The following is a 16,378-nucleotide window of genomic DNA, read 5'->3' on the forward strand; positions in this document are numbered from 1 at the left end:
ATTAAAAAAATAATAATAATAATAATAATAATAAAATAAAAAATTGTAGAACATGTTTGATATGTGCAAAGCACAATGCTCAGGGTAATCTAAGACCAAAGAGAGGACAGTTTCCAAAGATAGGGAACTGTAATTAATCACCTTTTATGGACTTTATAGAACTTAACAATAGTGAAGGGAAAAAGTTATGTTTAATGATAATAGGTTCATTCTCAAAATCGATAGAGCTTTTTCCTACAAAACACCCAGATGCGCTAACAGTAGCTAAAGCATTATGCCAAGACATAATTCCATGTTATGGGATTCCAGAAAAGATCTATAGTGATAATGGTTCACATTTTGTAAATCAAAAAAATTAACTAAAATAGGCATTTCATATAGACCTAAAAGATCACTGTGCTTATCACCCATAAAGTGCAGGGTTAGTGGAAATAAAAGAATGGAACTATAAAAAAACAGACTTAGGAAGTGTATGGAAAAAACCAAAAGACCATGGACTAAATGTCTAGAATTAGTAAAACTGTATATTAACATCATCAGTACAAATGTGCTAACACCATATGAAGTAATATTTGGTGAATTACCATTATTTAAAAATATGTGGGAAACTGATGATGAAAGTACTCTGGTTGATTACATGAGAAAAATGTTGCAGCACCAGAAGCAACTGGCGGATCGTAATGATAACGATGATACACTTTTTATGTCTCCATAGGAAAGCCAATTAGTTGAACCAGGTGATTGGGTCCTGATAAAAAGCAGTAAAGATTGCAGAAAAACACATGAGCTCATTTGACACACTGTAAGAAAGTAATTAAGCATGAGTAAAATAACTGTTTCAATGTTTCTATTTTAGCATACGCTTTGATTGTTCTTAGTTGCGTCATTGTAATAGCACTGTGGTACCTACTGGAGAGCTGTTATTCCTCAACAAAACTTTCAGAGGAAGTCTGGCTACAAAGGGGGCTGCAATTATAGTTTGCAGTCGTCTCAAACCAGTGAAGATTGTCCACAACTCTGGAAGTGTTAGGAGGAATTGCAGATCTGCAGGTAGAATGATAACAGGTAGAATGGTAGCGGTAGGCGAATTGATAGTAGCAATTATAGCAACGTTATTATTGTTATTTGAAGAAAACCTTAATGTGCAAAAGAGAAGAAGAAAAAGTAAAAGAACTCTCGGGAAGACAACTGGGATGGCGTTCCCCAGGTTTCTCCAAGAACCCCACGGGCGCTGAGATGCTTTTGCACCCGGCAGTGGTGAAGCCATATTTGACACTCCTTGCTGAGAGCTCCAACCCTGCAACTCTGGAGGGCGCTGCAGGGTCACTTCAAAACCTCTCACTGGAAGTTTGCGGCATACAACCGTGCTGCAGTGTGGTAGGAAAAAGAACTTTCCATCCTGGTGGAGCTGCTGCGAATGGACAACGATTAATGTGTCCCAGCCGTTGCAAGCACGCCTGCACCGAAAAAGGCGAATGCTGCCACCGTCAATGTCTGGGCAGCTGCACGCACGCAAACAGCGACACGGCATGCGCCGCCTGCCTGCATTATTACCACGAAGGCCGCTGCGTGCCCGACTGCCCGCCCGGCACTTTCAAGTTCGAGGGCTGGCGCTGCATCACCATGGACCTTTGCTCACAAGTTCACCTGCCCAGCGACGTTCACTTCGTCATCCACGAGGGCGAGTGCATGCCCGACTGCCCCTCCGGGTCCGCACCAACGAGAGTAATCGGATGCTGTGCAGCGCCTGCAACAGCCTATGCGACAAAATCTGCTCCACCTCCGTCATCGACTCGGTGAACGCCGCTCAGTCCCTCAAGGACTGCACCGTCATCGCCGGCAATCTGGACATCAACATCCAGCACCTTCACAACCTCTGGGACTGGACTCAGCACAACCTAACCATCCGTGCGGGACGCCTCTTCTTCCGCCTCAATACCAAACTCTGCATGTCTGAGATCCACACCATGTGGGAGAAAACCAGCGTCACGGAAAAGCCCCAGGAAGGCGACTTTCGCAATAACGGCGAAAGAGCCAGTTGTGTGAGCCACGTCCTCAGGATTTTGTCCAACAGCACGTCCAGCTATGCCATCCGCCTGATGTGGGAGCGCTACCATCCACGGGATTACAAAGGCCTTATCAGCTTTATGGTCTACTACAAGGAGGCCCCTTCTCAAGAACATCACCGAATTCGACGGCCAGGACGGCTGCGGTTCCAACAGCTGGCACATGGTGGACGTGGATCTTCCGAAGGATAATAATACGGACCCCAAAGTCGCCATTCACCACCTCAAACCCTGGACCCAGTATGCCATTTTTGTCAAGGCCATTACCCTGCGGGTGGAGGACAAGCACATTCCTGGTGCAAAGAGTGACATTATTTGAATTCGAACTCGTCCGTCATTGCCGACCGTGCCCAAAGAACCCCGTGCCTACGCAAATTCATCCATGAAGCTGCTGGTCAAATGGTCGCCGCCTTTTTTTCCCAACGGCAACCTAACTTACTACCTCGTCAGATGGCAGCGGCAGCCAGAAGACCGAGAGCTATACCTGCACAATTACTACTCCAAAGAGCTGAAGATCCCGATCCGGATCCCTGCCACGGGATTTAGCGACATGGAGGAGATCAGCAAGCCCACCAAGTCGGAATTGTCCGGGGCCAAGAAGGGTCCTTGCTGCGTTTGCCCAAAGACCCCAGAGGAGAAGGACCGGGAGAAGGATGACCGCGTCTTTCTCAAGCTCTTTGAGAACTTCCTCCACAACGCCATTTTTTTTGCAAAGACCTCAAGATCGTCGTCGCCGGGACCTTTTTGGCCTGGCAAATGCCACTTCCTTACATTTTCCAGATCTTTTTTCAGAAGTTTTTGACTACGGTGAATCAGACGACAAAGTTTAACCTCTAAGTGTAACATGAGTACTATAACATGATTCTGTAACTGAAAATCGAGAGAAGAAGTTATTGGATGACAAAGAGAAATAGTGCAAAGTGAATAAACAGGAGGGAAATGATGGATTTAAACTCTAAAGATGTTATTCTACTATTGCACAAGCTTCTTTGCATACAATGCGCTTTTCTTGCTTGTGTTTGAAGAAGGAGGAAACAGGATAACACCTTATCTGCGGCGAGATAAGGGACTTCTCTGACCGCAGGCCCACCTAGTTTTGTTTGCTATAGATAACATGTTATCGTATAAACAGGTCTCAACTGTTTGTTTTGTTACTCCCCTTCCCTTAGCAGAGGAGACCTTATGTAAATTAGGGCCTTCCGAACACAATAAAAAGACAAGGAGCATAAGAATATTTCAGAGTATCCAGCAGACTGCCTTAGGGTAGACTATGGATATTTCTCCTTGCAAGTAAGTTATACTCACGATTCTTTGTGTCTTTTTGTATATAGGTTTTGTACATCTGTTGGGTTAAACCTGACACAAGTATTAATAGTATTAATATTAAAAGTCATGTTTATTTATATAGCTCTTCATCACAAATGATCTAGAGGGGCTGCACAGAGCAAAGACTATTGCAAACCAAAGATTATGGTTATTATACAATGAGAGTTGTAAGGCAATTTATTAGTGATAAGTATGCGTTGTTTTATATTGAATCAATGAGAAAAGATAGTTGATTATGATTGAAGAGAGAGGAAATGACAAGTTTTGACGTTGAGTTCCATTTGGCATTTTTGAGTTTTTTTTTTTTATGTCATAAATAGAATGATGGTTTGGGATTTTGATAAGTTTAGCCCCAAGACAAAATCCTCTAGAAGGACAACTGATTAAAAGTCCTTCAAGAGAAGGTGAAATAAGCCACACTTAATTTTCTAAGTATGAGCGTGTTACAATTAACAAATTAATAAATACGTAACAAATGCTGTCTTATTGCTTGGTTAAATTAAAACGAAACAATTTCTATGGAAGGAGTGTTTTCAGAAGATAACGAGAAACTGATTGATCCTGAGTAGGTAGGATCGTAGGAATTTAAAAATAGCAGATAAATTATCTTGAGACAGATCATGATAATTTAAAAATATAACGGCATGGATAAAAATTATATCTACATGGTCCTTTAACTGAAAGAAAAAAGAAAAAAAGGAAACAGAGCGTGAACAAAAATAAAAAGAGGCTACAATAACAGAGAAAGTAATGTTTCATAGGAAAGGAATATGAAACAGGAAAAAGGAGGACAGGCTATGCTGTAGTAACAGATGATAAAGTTTTAAAGGCAGAAGCATTAACTAAAGACAAAATAGCAAAACATGCTGCACGAGAAGAAATAACCGTTCTAAGTCTAGCAGAAAATGCCTTAAAAGGATAAATACTACAAGAAATGCAACATTAATCACCTAAAACAGAGCAAGAACTCTGGAAAAGAAAATGAGCACACATAAAATATGGAATCTATAAATGACCAGAAGATAAACCAATCCTACCAAAAAATCTATAAAAAAGGGGCAGCAATATTGAGCCATGGGAAGACACATGTCACATGAAACATGTCTCAACAGGGGGGATGGTGAGATTGATAAACTACGCTTTTAACTCCTATTCAAAAAAAAATTGTAGAACATGTTTGATATGTGCAAAGCAAAATGCTGAGGGTAATCTAAGACCAAAGAGAGGAAAGTTTCCAAAACCAGATTATCCATTCCAACACATACATATGGACTTTATAGAACTTACAATAGTGAAGGGGAAAAACTTCTGTTTAGTGATAATAGATTAATTCTCAAAATGGATAGAGCTTTTTCCTACAAAACACCCAGATGCACTAACAGTAGTTAAAGCATTATGTCAAGACATAATTCCACATTATGGGATTCCAGAAAAGATCTATAGTGATAATGGTTCAACATTTTGTAAATCAAATGATAACTAAAATAGGCCAGGCATTTCATATAAACCTAAAACATCACTGTGCTTATCACCCACAAAGAGCAGGGTTGGTGGAAAGGATGAATGGAACTATAAAAACAGACTTAGGAAGTGAATGGAAGAAACCAAAAGACCATGGACTAAATGTCTAGAATTAGTAAAAATGTATATTAACATCACCAGTACAAATGGGCTAACACCATATGGAGTAAATATTTGGTAGACCTTACAGATTACCATTCGATACGATGATACACTTTCTATGTCTCCACAGGAAAGCAAGTTACAGTAAGACCTCGGTTATCGCGGTCAATGGGGACCAAAACCATCCGCAATAAGTGAAAATCCGCAAAGTAGCGACGCACCTTAAAAAAAAAATATATATATATATATATATATATATATATATATATATATTCCTGCAAAAAGTAGCGAGGCCCATTCAAAAAAGATTTTTTTTTTAACATTACAGACCGCGAAGCTCTGAACCCGCGAACGTCGAACCATGAAGAAGCGAGGTCTCACTGTAGTTAACCAGGAGATTGGGTCCTGATAAAAAGCATAACGAACAAACAAATTGGTTAATTTGACACATTGTAAGAAAGTGGTTAATTATGACTAAAATAACTATTTCTAGCTTAGCATACACCCTAACCGTCTTCATTTGCGTCATTGTAATAGCACCAGCTCAGTAGCCTAGATGGTAAGGCGCCCGCTTTGAGACTGGGAGGTCGGTGATTCGCGCCTCGGCCGAGTCATTCCTAAGACTTAAAAAGTGGTTGGCGGCGCCCTCTGTTGGCTGCGGCTGCATCGGCTCGCTACAACGGGTCAGGTGTAATCGACATTTCGTTCTGTGTACATTGTTACACAGAATGACAATACAAGGAAATTATTATTATTATTATTATTGTGGTACCTACTGTAGAGCTGTAGTTCCTCAACAAAACTTTCAGAGGAAGTCTGGCTACAAAAGTGGCTGCAATTATAGTTTGCAGTCGTCTCAAACCAGTGAAGATTGTCCACAAATCTGGAAGTGTTAGGAGGAATTGCAGATCTGCAGGTAGAATGTTAACAGGTAGAATGGTATCGGTAGGCGAATCGGTAGTAGCAATTATAGCAACATTTGTATTGTTATTTGAAGAAAACCTCAATGTGCAAAAGAGAAGAAGAAAAACTCTCAGGAGGGAACCTGGGACGGCGTTTCCCAGGTTTCTTCAAGACCCCCACAGGTGCTGAGATGCTTTGGCACCCGGCAGTGTTGAAGCCATATTTGATGCTCCCTGCTGAGAGCTCCAACCCTGCAACTCTTAAGGGCGCTGTAGGGTCACTTCAAAACCTGTCGGCCGGTCAGTGGAAGTTTGCGGTGCGGAAGGAAAATGGACTTCCCATCCTGGTGGAGCTGCTGCGAATGGACAACTATCGAGTTGTGTGTGGAGACCACATGCAACCGACCCTTGTGTCACACTATTGTTGTCCAAATGTTACAACAGCTAAGGTCACCGCTCCTGTGACCTGGCCAGGTATTACACTAGGACCAAAGTCGACATCTCAAATCAAACCCAAAATCTATGTCAAACAGGATACAGATGATTGGTTCAAAATTCCTACAGGTATTTAAAAAATAGAAAACAATTGGCTTTTAACGGCTGAACAGGCTGCCCTGGCAGCTAAAAAAGATTGCATTATGTGCCTAGGTGTAAGGCCCTTACTACAGGTTGTACCCTCGGCTATGGATGCAAAATGTCTCTTGGATGTGATGAACAATATCTTACCAACCACTGACTGTTCTTTTTGGGACAAAGTATATCCTATCACATCCTCAGAAAAAAAACCTATGTTCTCTAACAAGGTAGCTGCAGAAAACTTTTCTTGCAAAAATACAATTGGTATAGACAAACAAATTGGTGAATTAAATTGTAAACAATGTCACTCAGTGCAATCTGTAGGTATCAACTTCAAACCTCAGTCTCCAAGTGACATCTGGTGGTGGTGTGGAGATGATAAGCTATTTGATAGACTACCTACATTGATAGCATCAGAGTTCCCAGAGGAGTATCTGATTAGTATAAGTTAGCTGACCAAATAGCAGCAGGATTTGAATCACTTCTCTGTTGGTGGTGCACTGTTAATAAAAATGTTGATAGAATCAACTACATCCACTACAACGTGCAAAGACTGGGCAACAGCATGGAACAAGGCTTTTCTGCCGTCCATGAACAGTTGTCAGCTACCTCCCTTATGGCTTTTCAGAACAGGATTGCTGTTGACATGCTCTTAGCGGAAAAAGGAGGTGTTTGTGCTATATTTGGTGATCAATGTTGCACATTTATCCCCAACAACACCGCAGCTGATGGAAGCCTCACTAAGGCTCTAGAAGGCCTTAGGTCCCTCAACAGCAAGATGAAGACCATTCAGGAGTTGACACATCTATGTGGGAAGGTTTTGGACAGATGTTTGGCCGTTATCTATCTATATATATATATATATATATATGGATGTTTGGCAGCAACAGTCCTAATGTCTGTTGCTGTTTTCACAGCAATTCTCACCTTGTGTGGATGCTGTTGTATTCCTTGTATCAGAATATTATGCACCAAACTGATTACCACTGCTATAACACCTGTTAAAACTGAAATGTCAGAAATGTATGCATTCCTTGGAAAACACCATGATTCTGACCCCGATGATAATAATGATAGAAATGATTCTATGCATTTACCATATTTGTTCCCAAATCCAGAAAACTATGGAGAAGATGATGATAGTGAATCACTTCACTTTACAGACTTTTTTCCAGAACTGAGAGATCATGACTCTCCCCTCTGAATGTACCTATGTGTGTTACCAAAATGATTTCATGGTTGAAAATCCTACAGAAAGTAACTGATGAATGATGAGAAAAATACCCAAATAGAATAAACAGGAGGGAAATGTTGGGATATTTATTCATACGTTAATCTATCTTAGTATTTTTAACCCCATGTTCAAGTCAGTGTATGTGTTTGCAGTGTAAACAGGACATGAGGATGGAACTATTGATTGCTTCTGTTTTAAGTCTCTCACGTCCTGATAAAAAGGAATAATCAGCATGAGTTAACGACCCCTTGTACCCTCAGACTAAAATCACAAGTTGCTATACAAACAAAAGAACTGGTCTCAACTGATTTCGTCACTCCCCCTCCCTTTAGCAGAAGAGACCTTATGTAAACCAGGGCGTTCTGAACACAATAAAAAGGCAAGGAGAAGGAGACTTTTTCAGAGTGTCTAGAGACTGCAATAGGCAGACTATGGTCATCTCTCCTTGCAAGTAAGAAAGTAATATTCACGTTCTCTGTGTCTTATTTGAGTGCAGGTTTTTATTACAAGTGTTGGGGTTAACCTGACACTGGCACATGCACTCAACTCATGTCTGTGTTCCTCGCCCACATTCAAGAAATAGAAAGAGAGAACCACTCCATTATGGAGGTGAGGAAAATTCTGAACAACGTACGCACAATTCTTGAACGCAAGACCAGCAGCTTCTTGTCTGTTAAAGTTAAGGGACTACTAGCACTAAAGTGCAGCAATGGACTTGGTATTAACCAATTGAATAATGATGTGGAGTAGGGCTGCACGGTTAACCAAAATCGAATCAATATCGCGATGTGATGTAGTGCGATAGTGTAACCGCAAACCACTACGTTAAGATGTGACAATAAAGACCATTTATTCAACTGCAATTTTTATTTGTACATTTACAGTTGATATTTTGTAATAGTTGTATCCTCTCTGTCTCCAAGTACAGACGCTCCCCTACTTACGAACATTCGACTTACGCAAAACGGTAAATACGATCATTTTTCCGGGATGTCGAAAAAATATCCGGACGTTGCTGGAATTCTGATTTTGAATTGTGTGCGCCTTTTTCCAAGTAGAGGACAGTACTTTAGTGTTTCTTACCGCGGCGTGGCGCTATGAGAAGTCACCCAGCATCCAAAGAAGAAATCTGGCTTCTACTTCCTGGTTCAGTGTAATCATAACAGCATGTACTGTATTGATAGCACGCAAAGAACTTTGACATTTTTATTGTTCAATATCTCATGGATCCATTCAATAGGGTTGGTGTAAAGTGTAAGGAAGAGGCGAGCAGTTTCTTTTGAAACCAAGTATAACAAGAAAGCCTGATGCGTTTGAGAAAATGGTCGAAACCCTTTTTTTCGGCCAAAACAGGTTACTTGTACAAGCCTTAAACATACTTATACAAACCATAAAAATACAAAATATAGCACTGAAGCAACTTGCGAACCAATTCAACTTACGAACAATCTTCCAGAACATGACTCCTTCGTAGGTCGGGCAGCGTCTGTACATCATCTCAAGTTATGTTTGCATATTACTATGTTTATGTTCTCCCCAGAAAAAAAATAGCACAGAAAATGCACTTGTATAGCTATTTGGGTCTGAAAAATCGCAATAAGGTTTTTTCCCAAAATCGCCCTAATGTGGAGGCCAGTATCCAGTACCTAGGAGAAAAAGGGGTGCCAATTGATGATCTGAAGTGTTTTGGCCAGGTCACCAATCTGAGGAATATCACAGAAAGGTGCAAACAGGGATGAGGAGTTCAGAGTGGCTTGCAGGTGCACCAGAAGTGGAAAAAATAGGCCAAAAGCATTAGATGTTAATCAGAACTCCTGAAGATTGCACAGTTTGTCTTTGCACTTCCTCTCATAATGCCAATGTTGATAAGTTTTCTCATTGATGCAGAGCCAGTGGACCAATGAGAGGAACAGGCTTTCTGTTGATTCATTGAAGGGGATTCTATTTGTGCAATACAATTTCAAAAGACACTTTACGCAAAGTCTTTCTTGCTTATTTGTTTAGCAACCGAAAACTACAAGGAAAGATCAGCTCTACAGCAAAATATGGATGGGTAGACAAAGAAGATGAAAAAAAGCAAGAAGAATAGAATGGGGATGAGGAAGAAAAATAAAAACATAAGTGACAATTTTTGTTCGTTAAATTAGTATTGTTCTGAGGCCACGGTTTGATTATTTCACTGAAAATAGCTTTTTGACTTGACTATTTAGAACATTATTTCAGATTACTATTACAGTGAGAATTCAAAAGACAGCTATTTTGTTCATGGTTGATCTGCATAAACAGAGGAGGCATTATTTTTTTACCAGTCTTTCATTCCAATTTTTATAGGTTATTATTGTTCTCCTGTTTTAGGAATAATAAAGTCTGTTGAGAAACCCCTGAGAATTTAAATTTGTGTCTTTGGTTATATAGCTATTAGTTTGTCATAAAAATGGATTTTTAATCCATATGGAGGAGGCTGACTAAAAATAATAATGTGATGAGGCATATTTGAGTGATCTTCAAGTATAATTTAAGTATCCCGAGGCCAGTATATGGTGGCCCTACAGTAAACAATATAAAGTGAGTTTAATAAATAAAATACAACTCTCACAACCTGACACAAACTGGTCAAGTAGACATTGGCAACTGAACTTAAAAAAATTCTCTTCACAACAATTAACCCATCCATCCATGCATCCATCCATTGTCTTCCGCTTATCAGAGGTCGGGTCGCAGGGGCAGCAGCGTTAAAAGGGAAGCCCAGACGTCCCTATCCCCAGCCACCTCCTCCAGCTCATCCAACGGGACCCCGAGGCGTTCCCAAGCCAGCCGAAAGACAGTCTCTCCAACGTGTCCTGGGTCGCCCCCGGGGCCTCCTGCCGGTGGGACATGCCCGGAACACCTCCCGAGGGAGGCGTCCAGGAGGCATCCTTATTAGATGCCCGAGCCAACTCAACTGGCTCCTCTCAACGCGGAGGAGCAGTGGCTCTACACAGAGTCCGTCCCGGATGACTTAGCTTCTCACCTTATCTCTAAGGGAGAACCCAGCCATCATGTGGAGGAAACTCATTTCGGCCACTTGTATCCGGGATCGAGTTCTTTCGGTCATGACCCAAAGTTCATGATCATACGTGAGGGTAGGAACGTAGATCGACCGGTAGATCGAGAGCTTTGCCTTTCGGCTCAGCTACCTCTCCACCACGACAGACCGGTACAGGGTCCGAATGACGGCAGACGCTGCACCGACCGTCTATCGATCTCCCGTTCCATCTTACCCTCACTCGTGAACAAGACCCCAAGATACTTGAACTCCTCCACTTGGGGCAAGACCTCCTCCCCGACCCGGAGGGAGCATACCACCCTTTTCCGACTGAGAACCATGGCCTCGGACTTGGAGGTGCTGATCCCCATCCCGGTCGCTTCACACTCGGCTGCGAATCGCTCCAGCGAGAGCTGAAGATCACGGCCTGAGGAAGCCAAACAGCACCACGTCATCTGCAAAAAGCAGTGACGCAATGCTGAGGCCCCCAAACCGGACTCCGTCCCCGCCAAGGCTGCGCCTAAAAATTCTGTCCATATAAGTTATGAACAGAATCGGTGACAAAGGGCAGCCCTGGCGGAGCCAAACCCTCACCGGGAACGAATCGGACTTACTGCCGGCAATGCGGACCAGACTCTGGCACCGGGCATACAGGGACCGCACAGCCCACAACAATTAACGAAGAGCATAAATGTCAGTCTCAAGTCAGAAACCTGGTCGAGTGTTTTTACACAACAAAAGTAAACTGTTCAACAATGAAATAAACAAAGTGTGCTGAACACTGCAGTGTAAACCTAAGAACCAGGGACCAATGAGACCTTTTAGACTCATTCCATTATATATTAAGTCAACCAGACTACCCTCCCCATTCTCAAACCAGTGATTGTGTCTGAGCAGCAGAACTTCTCAAAACCTCGCATTAACTAGCTTGTTTCTCAACACAAACAACAACTTCCAATGATAAGATGAAAAAAAACTGGCCTGCACCTGCGCCTTGGGCGGGGCGCGTGGCCTGACAATACAAGCATTGCTACCTTCATATACCACCAAATTATCAACCACGGCATGGACAAAACAAGAGTAAACAATGAAAGACATACATACATTTTGGCTCCTACAGGCGCTCTTCTCTGACATACAGGAATGACAAAAACAGAGCAGAGTAGTTTTGCAACTGCTGGTAGATACTGCAGTTTATTCAAAGTGAACCACCACTTTTGTTGTAACGGCGGAAAAAATAGTTGGATTAACCAGTTGAAAAAAATAATGCCATTACGTAGAGCCGTTATTTCCAACATTGGCTCTAATGTATCAGGAATAAATGCAGACCAATTACCATTTAGGAAAATGTTCATGACCTACCTTGTAGAACTTCAAGTGGGTCATTGCTTTGTAGTGATGGCACTTCTACCTTTCTGGTATCAGACAGAGAAGGGAAAAGCTTCTGAACAAGCTGACAGAAAGGAAACAATGGTATGATAGTTATTATTGTAGTCATTATACTTAAGCAATATTTTACACAAAACTCACCACTGCATTCTTAAGAATTGAACATTTTATCGGGCTTTGCAAATTTTTTTTCTGTCTTTCATCGGCTTCAGCTGTCGGACCACAAAATCAAACAGAGGTTGCTAAGCTTTCAGTACAAAATTATGCAAGGCAGTGTGACGAAGACTTATAATATGATGTGCTTTGCAAAGATCCACCATTATTGACAGTAGCAATGTAAAATAACTTTTTTCCAACCAATAACTAATAACTATCAATGACTACCGGACCGATTAATATCATGCATACCTAATTAACAGTCAGAGATAATCAGAAGCAGACAAAAAAAAAAGACCTGCCCTGATGATGCCGGCCATTATTTTTTTAAATGAACATAAAATATGACATTGCAAGTTTCTACAGAGGTCGTATACCTTTTACATGACCAAATTCAAGCACTTTTCAAGCTCTTTCAAGGTCAATGTTTGCAGTACATTCAAAGGAAGGAATCAAGTGCTGATCGAAATAACGTTTTTTTGTTGTTGTTGACTTTGATTAATTAAATAAAGTCGCTACATTGCCGCTAACATGTACTTTGTGATTTTTTAGATGTTCTCATCTTTCATTTTTGGGGGTCAATGGGCTGCTATAAACTAACATGAATTCTGCCATTTTGCCTCAGCAATGCTTGTGCAGCTTGGCTACATCACATTTGTTTTCAAACACAGAAAGGTACACGTGTTGGGTAATAATTGAGTTCAACATGGAAGACAAAAAAAAGAAAGTACTGTATGTATAAAAACAGAAAACGGAACCAAATTTGGACAAATTTTAATGATATCGAGTGCATTCAATCTTTTAATCTTATAGGCTGATGATCTTTTGCCGTTTTGTTATACTTTTTAGTTTCTATTTTTTCGCGTGTTTTTCAGAGGATCTGTTTCAAAATTGGTTAAAATAGAATTGTAATAGTTTTTTTTTTGCATTTTATGATTTATTTATACTGCTTAAGGGTTAATGCTTTTCATTTTTATTTTAATGATTTACATTTTCAGGGATTTTGTGTTGTTGTTCGACTTTAAATCCGTACATTGTGTAAAAAGCTAAAATTGTTTTGTATTTTCCAAATTTTCAATCTGTAAATATTTTAATTTATATTTCATCCGTTTTTCTTGGATCCCTGCAAACCATAGGAAATTGCTAATTACTAAATGTTTGTGCATAAATGTTTTATTATCATTGATAATATCTCATTAAAACAATCTGAGGAGCCACTTGGAAGCAGAGCCAAAAGAGCCAGCTTTTGAAAGAGCTGTCCTCTTGGGTGCAAGCAGTAGGGGGCGGTGACACTTCAAATGACAAGGCCATAATGACAAGCCACTAGATCAGGCGTGTAGGCGTCATTTTCACACTATGTTTCTTCATTCATTGCGTGGTCTAGAGTCAGAATGCCAAGAAACATAGATATGGCAACACTTCCAAATATTTTCAAGCACTTCACCCAGAATTCAAGCATTTTCCTGACCTTGAGAACCCAAAATAAATTTAAGCATTTTCAAGGTTTTCAAACGCCCGTACAAACCCTGCTTCTAATAAATATATGACATAAACATACAATTAAAAAGTGTCATACATAAAATGATAGTGGAAGGCAGAGCTGGTGGTGTATTAAGTGAGCTGGTCCAAGATATATCATGGTGAAGGGTGGCGCCCAGGCTTTCTGCAAGGTTTTGGCTGTAACTGGCCTGCATCTTTTAAAACAAAACATTGTTTCAGCTTCAATTTATACAGTTTACAATTGAAGCAGGAATGAAACTAACTCACGGCGGATGCTGGTTGGGTGTGTAGCAGATCTGACAACAAGAGACATTTTTTTTCAATGAAAAAAAATTGAGCTCAAATTGAAAATTTATAAATTACAGACAAACTATTGAGACAAATTTCTGAATACAGCAAAGGATGGTATGCAGAATGGATATTTATGGAATGAAAGAGCCATATTGGACAAATAAACTAATTTTTCTGAAGCCACAAAAAATAAAAGCATTACATGAGACTTATAAGGAATGCAACACATGCTTTTTGTATCTATATTAGCCTACTATCAAAATTTTTAATGCAGCGCATCCTCAGAATGATGCACCACCTGACTTCTCTATTGTAGGATAGCTTAAGTTTAATGTAATTAAATATTAAGAAAATTAGAGTATGTTTTATTTATCTGATTCAAGTAAAAAAATGCAATAAAGAAATACAATTTTGATGTAATTTTCATTTTGAGGATTTGAAAAGACAACAAGATGAAACATGCCCCTTATTTGGGCAAACAATACCGGGGCAAAAAAAACCATAGCATGTATAAACATCATACAATAAAACAGCAGCCTTTTGCTGATTTCCCTCTTGTCTTTTAGTTACAATATCACACGCAGAGTTGAAATGTAATATTTATTCTACACAGCATTGGGAACCGTCAAACTTTGTGTCCTTTTGTCCGACAGATAAATAAAAATATATCTAATCACTGACCTTTTTAAATTTGTAAAAGTTTTGGGAAAAGTACCAGGGAGCCACTCTGCAGCGCTCAAGACCTCTATGCGGCTCCTAAGCCACTCGTTAACAACCTCGGACTTGGGGATAAAATAAAAAAACAGACAAGGTGTATAGCAACATTAAAGATGCATGCAGAGCTACACTCTCTTCCCACCTGGATGGATCAGATCACTTATGTCTTTCTCTGGCCCCAAAATATACCCCAGTGCAAAGCAAGACAAAGCCTGTGACCAAAACAATTAAGAAATTGTCTGGGTAAAAGGAAAATTCTAAAGTTAGGTGTAAAAAAAATGAGTAAGAAGTACAGTAAATAGTCAAAAATAAAGTAATGTTGGGAATGAATGGGGCATTTTGTCTGGGGCAAAAGGGGTGATTGAACTACAGCCCATAAAGTTAAAAAATGAGAAAACAGGAATCATTAGTACCGTAATTTGTGTAAAGTACAAGATAAAATCTGTATATATTTAGTAGCTGAAAGCATACACAGACAATGAGAAATAAAATTAAGGAGAATGAAGAACAGGAAGAGGATTAGTATTAGTAGAATGGTGTATGAAAAATAAAAATTAGAAATTACCAAACCAATTTGGGGTGCGAGGACATGTGTATCCATGACTTGAATGCAATACTCTGTGGATGACATTATTATGTTTGACATATTTTAGAAGAATTGTCATGGTTAAACGTAATGTATATCTGGCAAAAGGGAAAAAAAAAAAAGAAACGTTTTGCAAATGAAAATTATTGGGCGACTTACGTGTCTTTGGAAAGATCCAATAAACACTGGTTTCTGGGACCCGGTGGAAGCGTTTCTAAAAAAGAAAACTGTACTTCAGTGTTTCCATTACTATTGAGGGTCGCAGGGGTTTAATTGGTCCCGTCCAGGGTCTAAGATCTGTGTTAAACAAAAATGTTATATATATGTTGTTGTCCTCGCTGAGCAGAGGTGGGGGTGGGCGACTTACGCAGGAGCACATATATCACAGGAATGGAAATTTTAAAGCAGGAAAATTATCCTTATAGGACTTAAGTTAGTTATAATAATGACTCCAAAACAGCGTGCATTGTCCATCACTGAATCAGTCCCTCAAAGCTAAGCACTTTCTGTTCCTAAATGCCAATATTCAGTAAAGACTAATGATATTTCTGTTTTTGTTATATACTTTTTAATTTTTTGCTTTTCAGAGGTTTTTGAGTGTTTCGGTCAACATTAGTTAGAAGTTAAATTTGAAATAATTATCTACTATTACATAAACGCCTGATCAGTGCAAATTTTGCAGCCACTCAAACAGTGACTAGCCTCAACCAGGAGAAGATGTCGTCAGGTGGTGTCCAACGGTCACTGGGTGTTTCGACCCTTAACCACGATGCCCTCGAGTTGGCGGGCCAGCAGTGATGGCCAGTCACTGCCCATCCTCTCCTGGTCCCCAGCTAAACTCCTCTCTCCTATTCCAGAGCCAGCAAGAGACTCTCTCTGCAGCTTCCCCCACCCTTTTGGCAGCTGCCTTCCTCTCCCTTCCACTTATTCCCGGAGCTGTTAATGTGTCCCATACAGACTGTGTTGGGAATAGCCAGGTCTGCCATC

At 40.3% G+C, this 16,378-nt stretch overlaps 1 protein-coding gene and 1 pseudogene across 4 annotated transcripts in view; one reads left to right on the forward strand and one right to left on the reverse strand.

The window, feature by feature from the left end:
- The window catches only part of brca2 (BRCA2 DNA repair associated), a 91,926-nt gene that overhangs the window by 66,311 nt on the left and 9,237 nt on the right, over positions 1–16,378 (reverse strand). For all 4 annotated transcript variants that reach the window (XM_088345741.1, XM_088345742.1, XM_088345740.1 and 1 more), the window contains exons 4-9: positions 15,551–15,605; positions 15,371–15,423; positions 14,065–14,093; positions 13,874–13,991; positions 12,283–12,353; positions 12,115–12,205 (exon numbers count right to left, since the gene is read on the reverse strand). In XM_088345741.1, coding sequence (XP_088201867.1) covers positions 12,115–12,205; positions 12,283–12,353; positions 13,874–13,991; positions 14,065–14,093; positions 15,371–15,423; positions 15,551–15,605 — 417 coding nt within the window. The remainder of the gene's footprint in view (positions 1–12,114; positions 12,206–12,282; positions 12,354–13,873; positions 13,992–14,064; positions 14,094–15,370; positions 15,424–15,550; positions 15,606–16,378) is intronic.
- Positions 1,141–2,983, forward strand: LOC148357446 (insulin-like growth factor 1 receptor pseudogene; annotated as a pseudogene).

This window comes from Urocampus carinirostris, chromosome 10 (genome assembly GCF_059441175.1).
Source record: "Urocampus carinirostris isolate Australia breed hairy pipefish chromosome 10, RoL_Ucar_1.0, whole genome shotgun sequence".
Lineage (NCBI taxonomy): Eukaryota > Metazoa > Chordata > Actinopteri > Syngnathiformes > Syngnathidae > Urocampus > Urocampus carinirostris.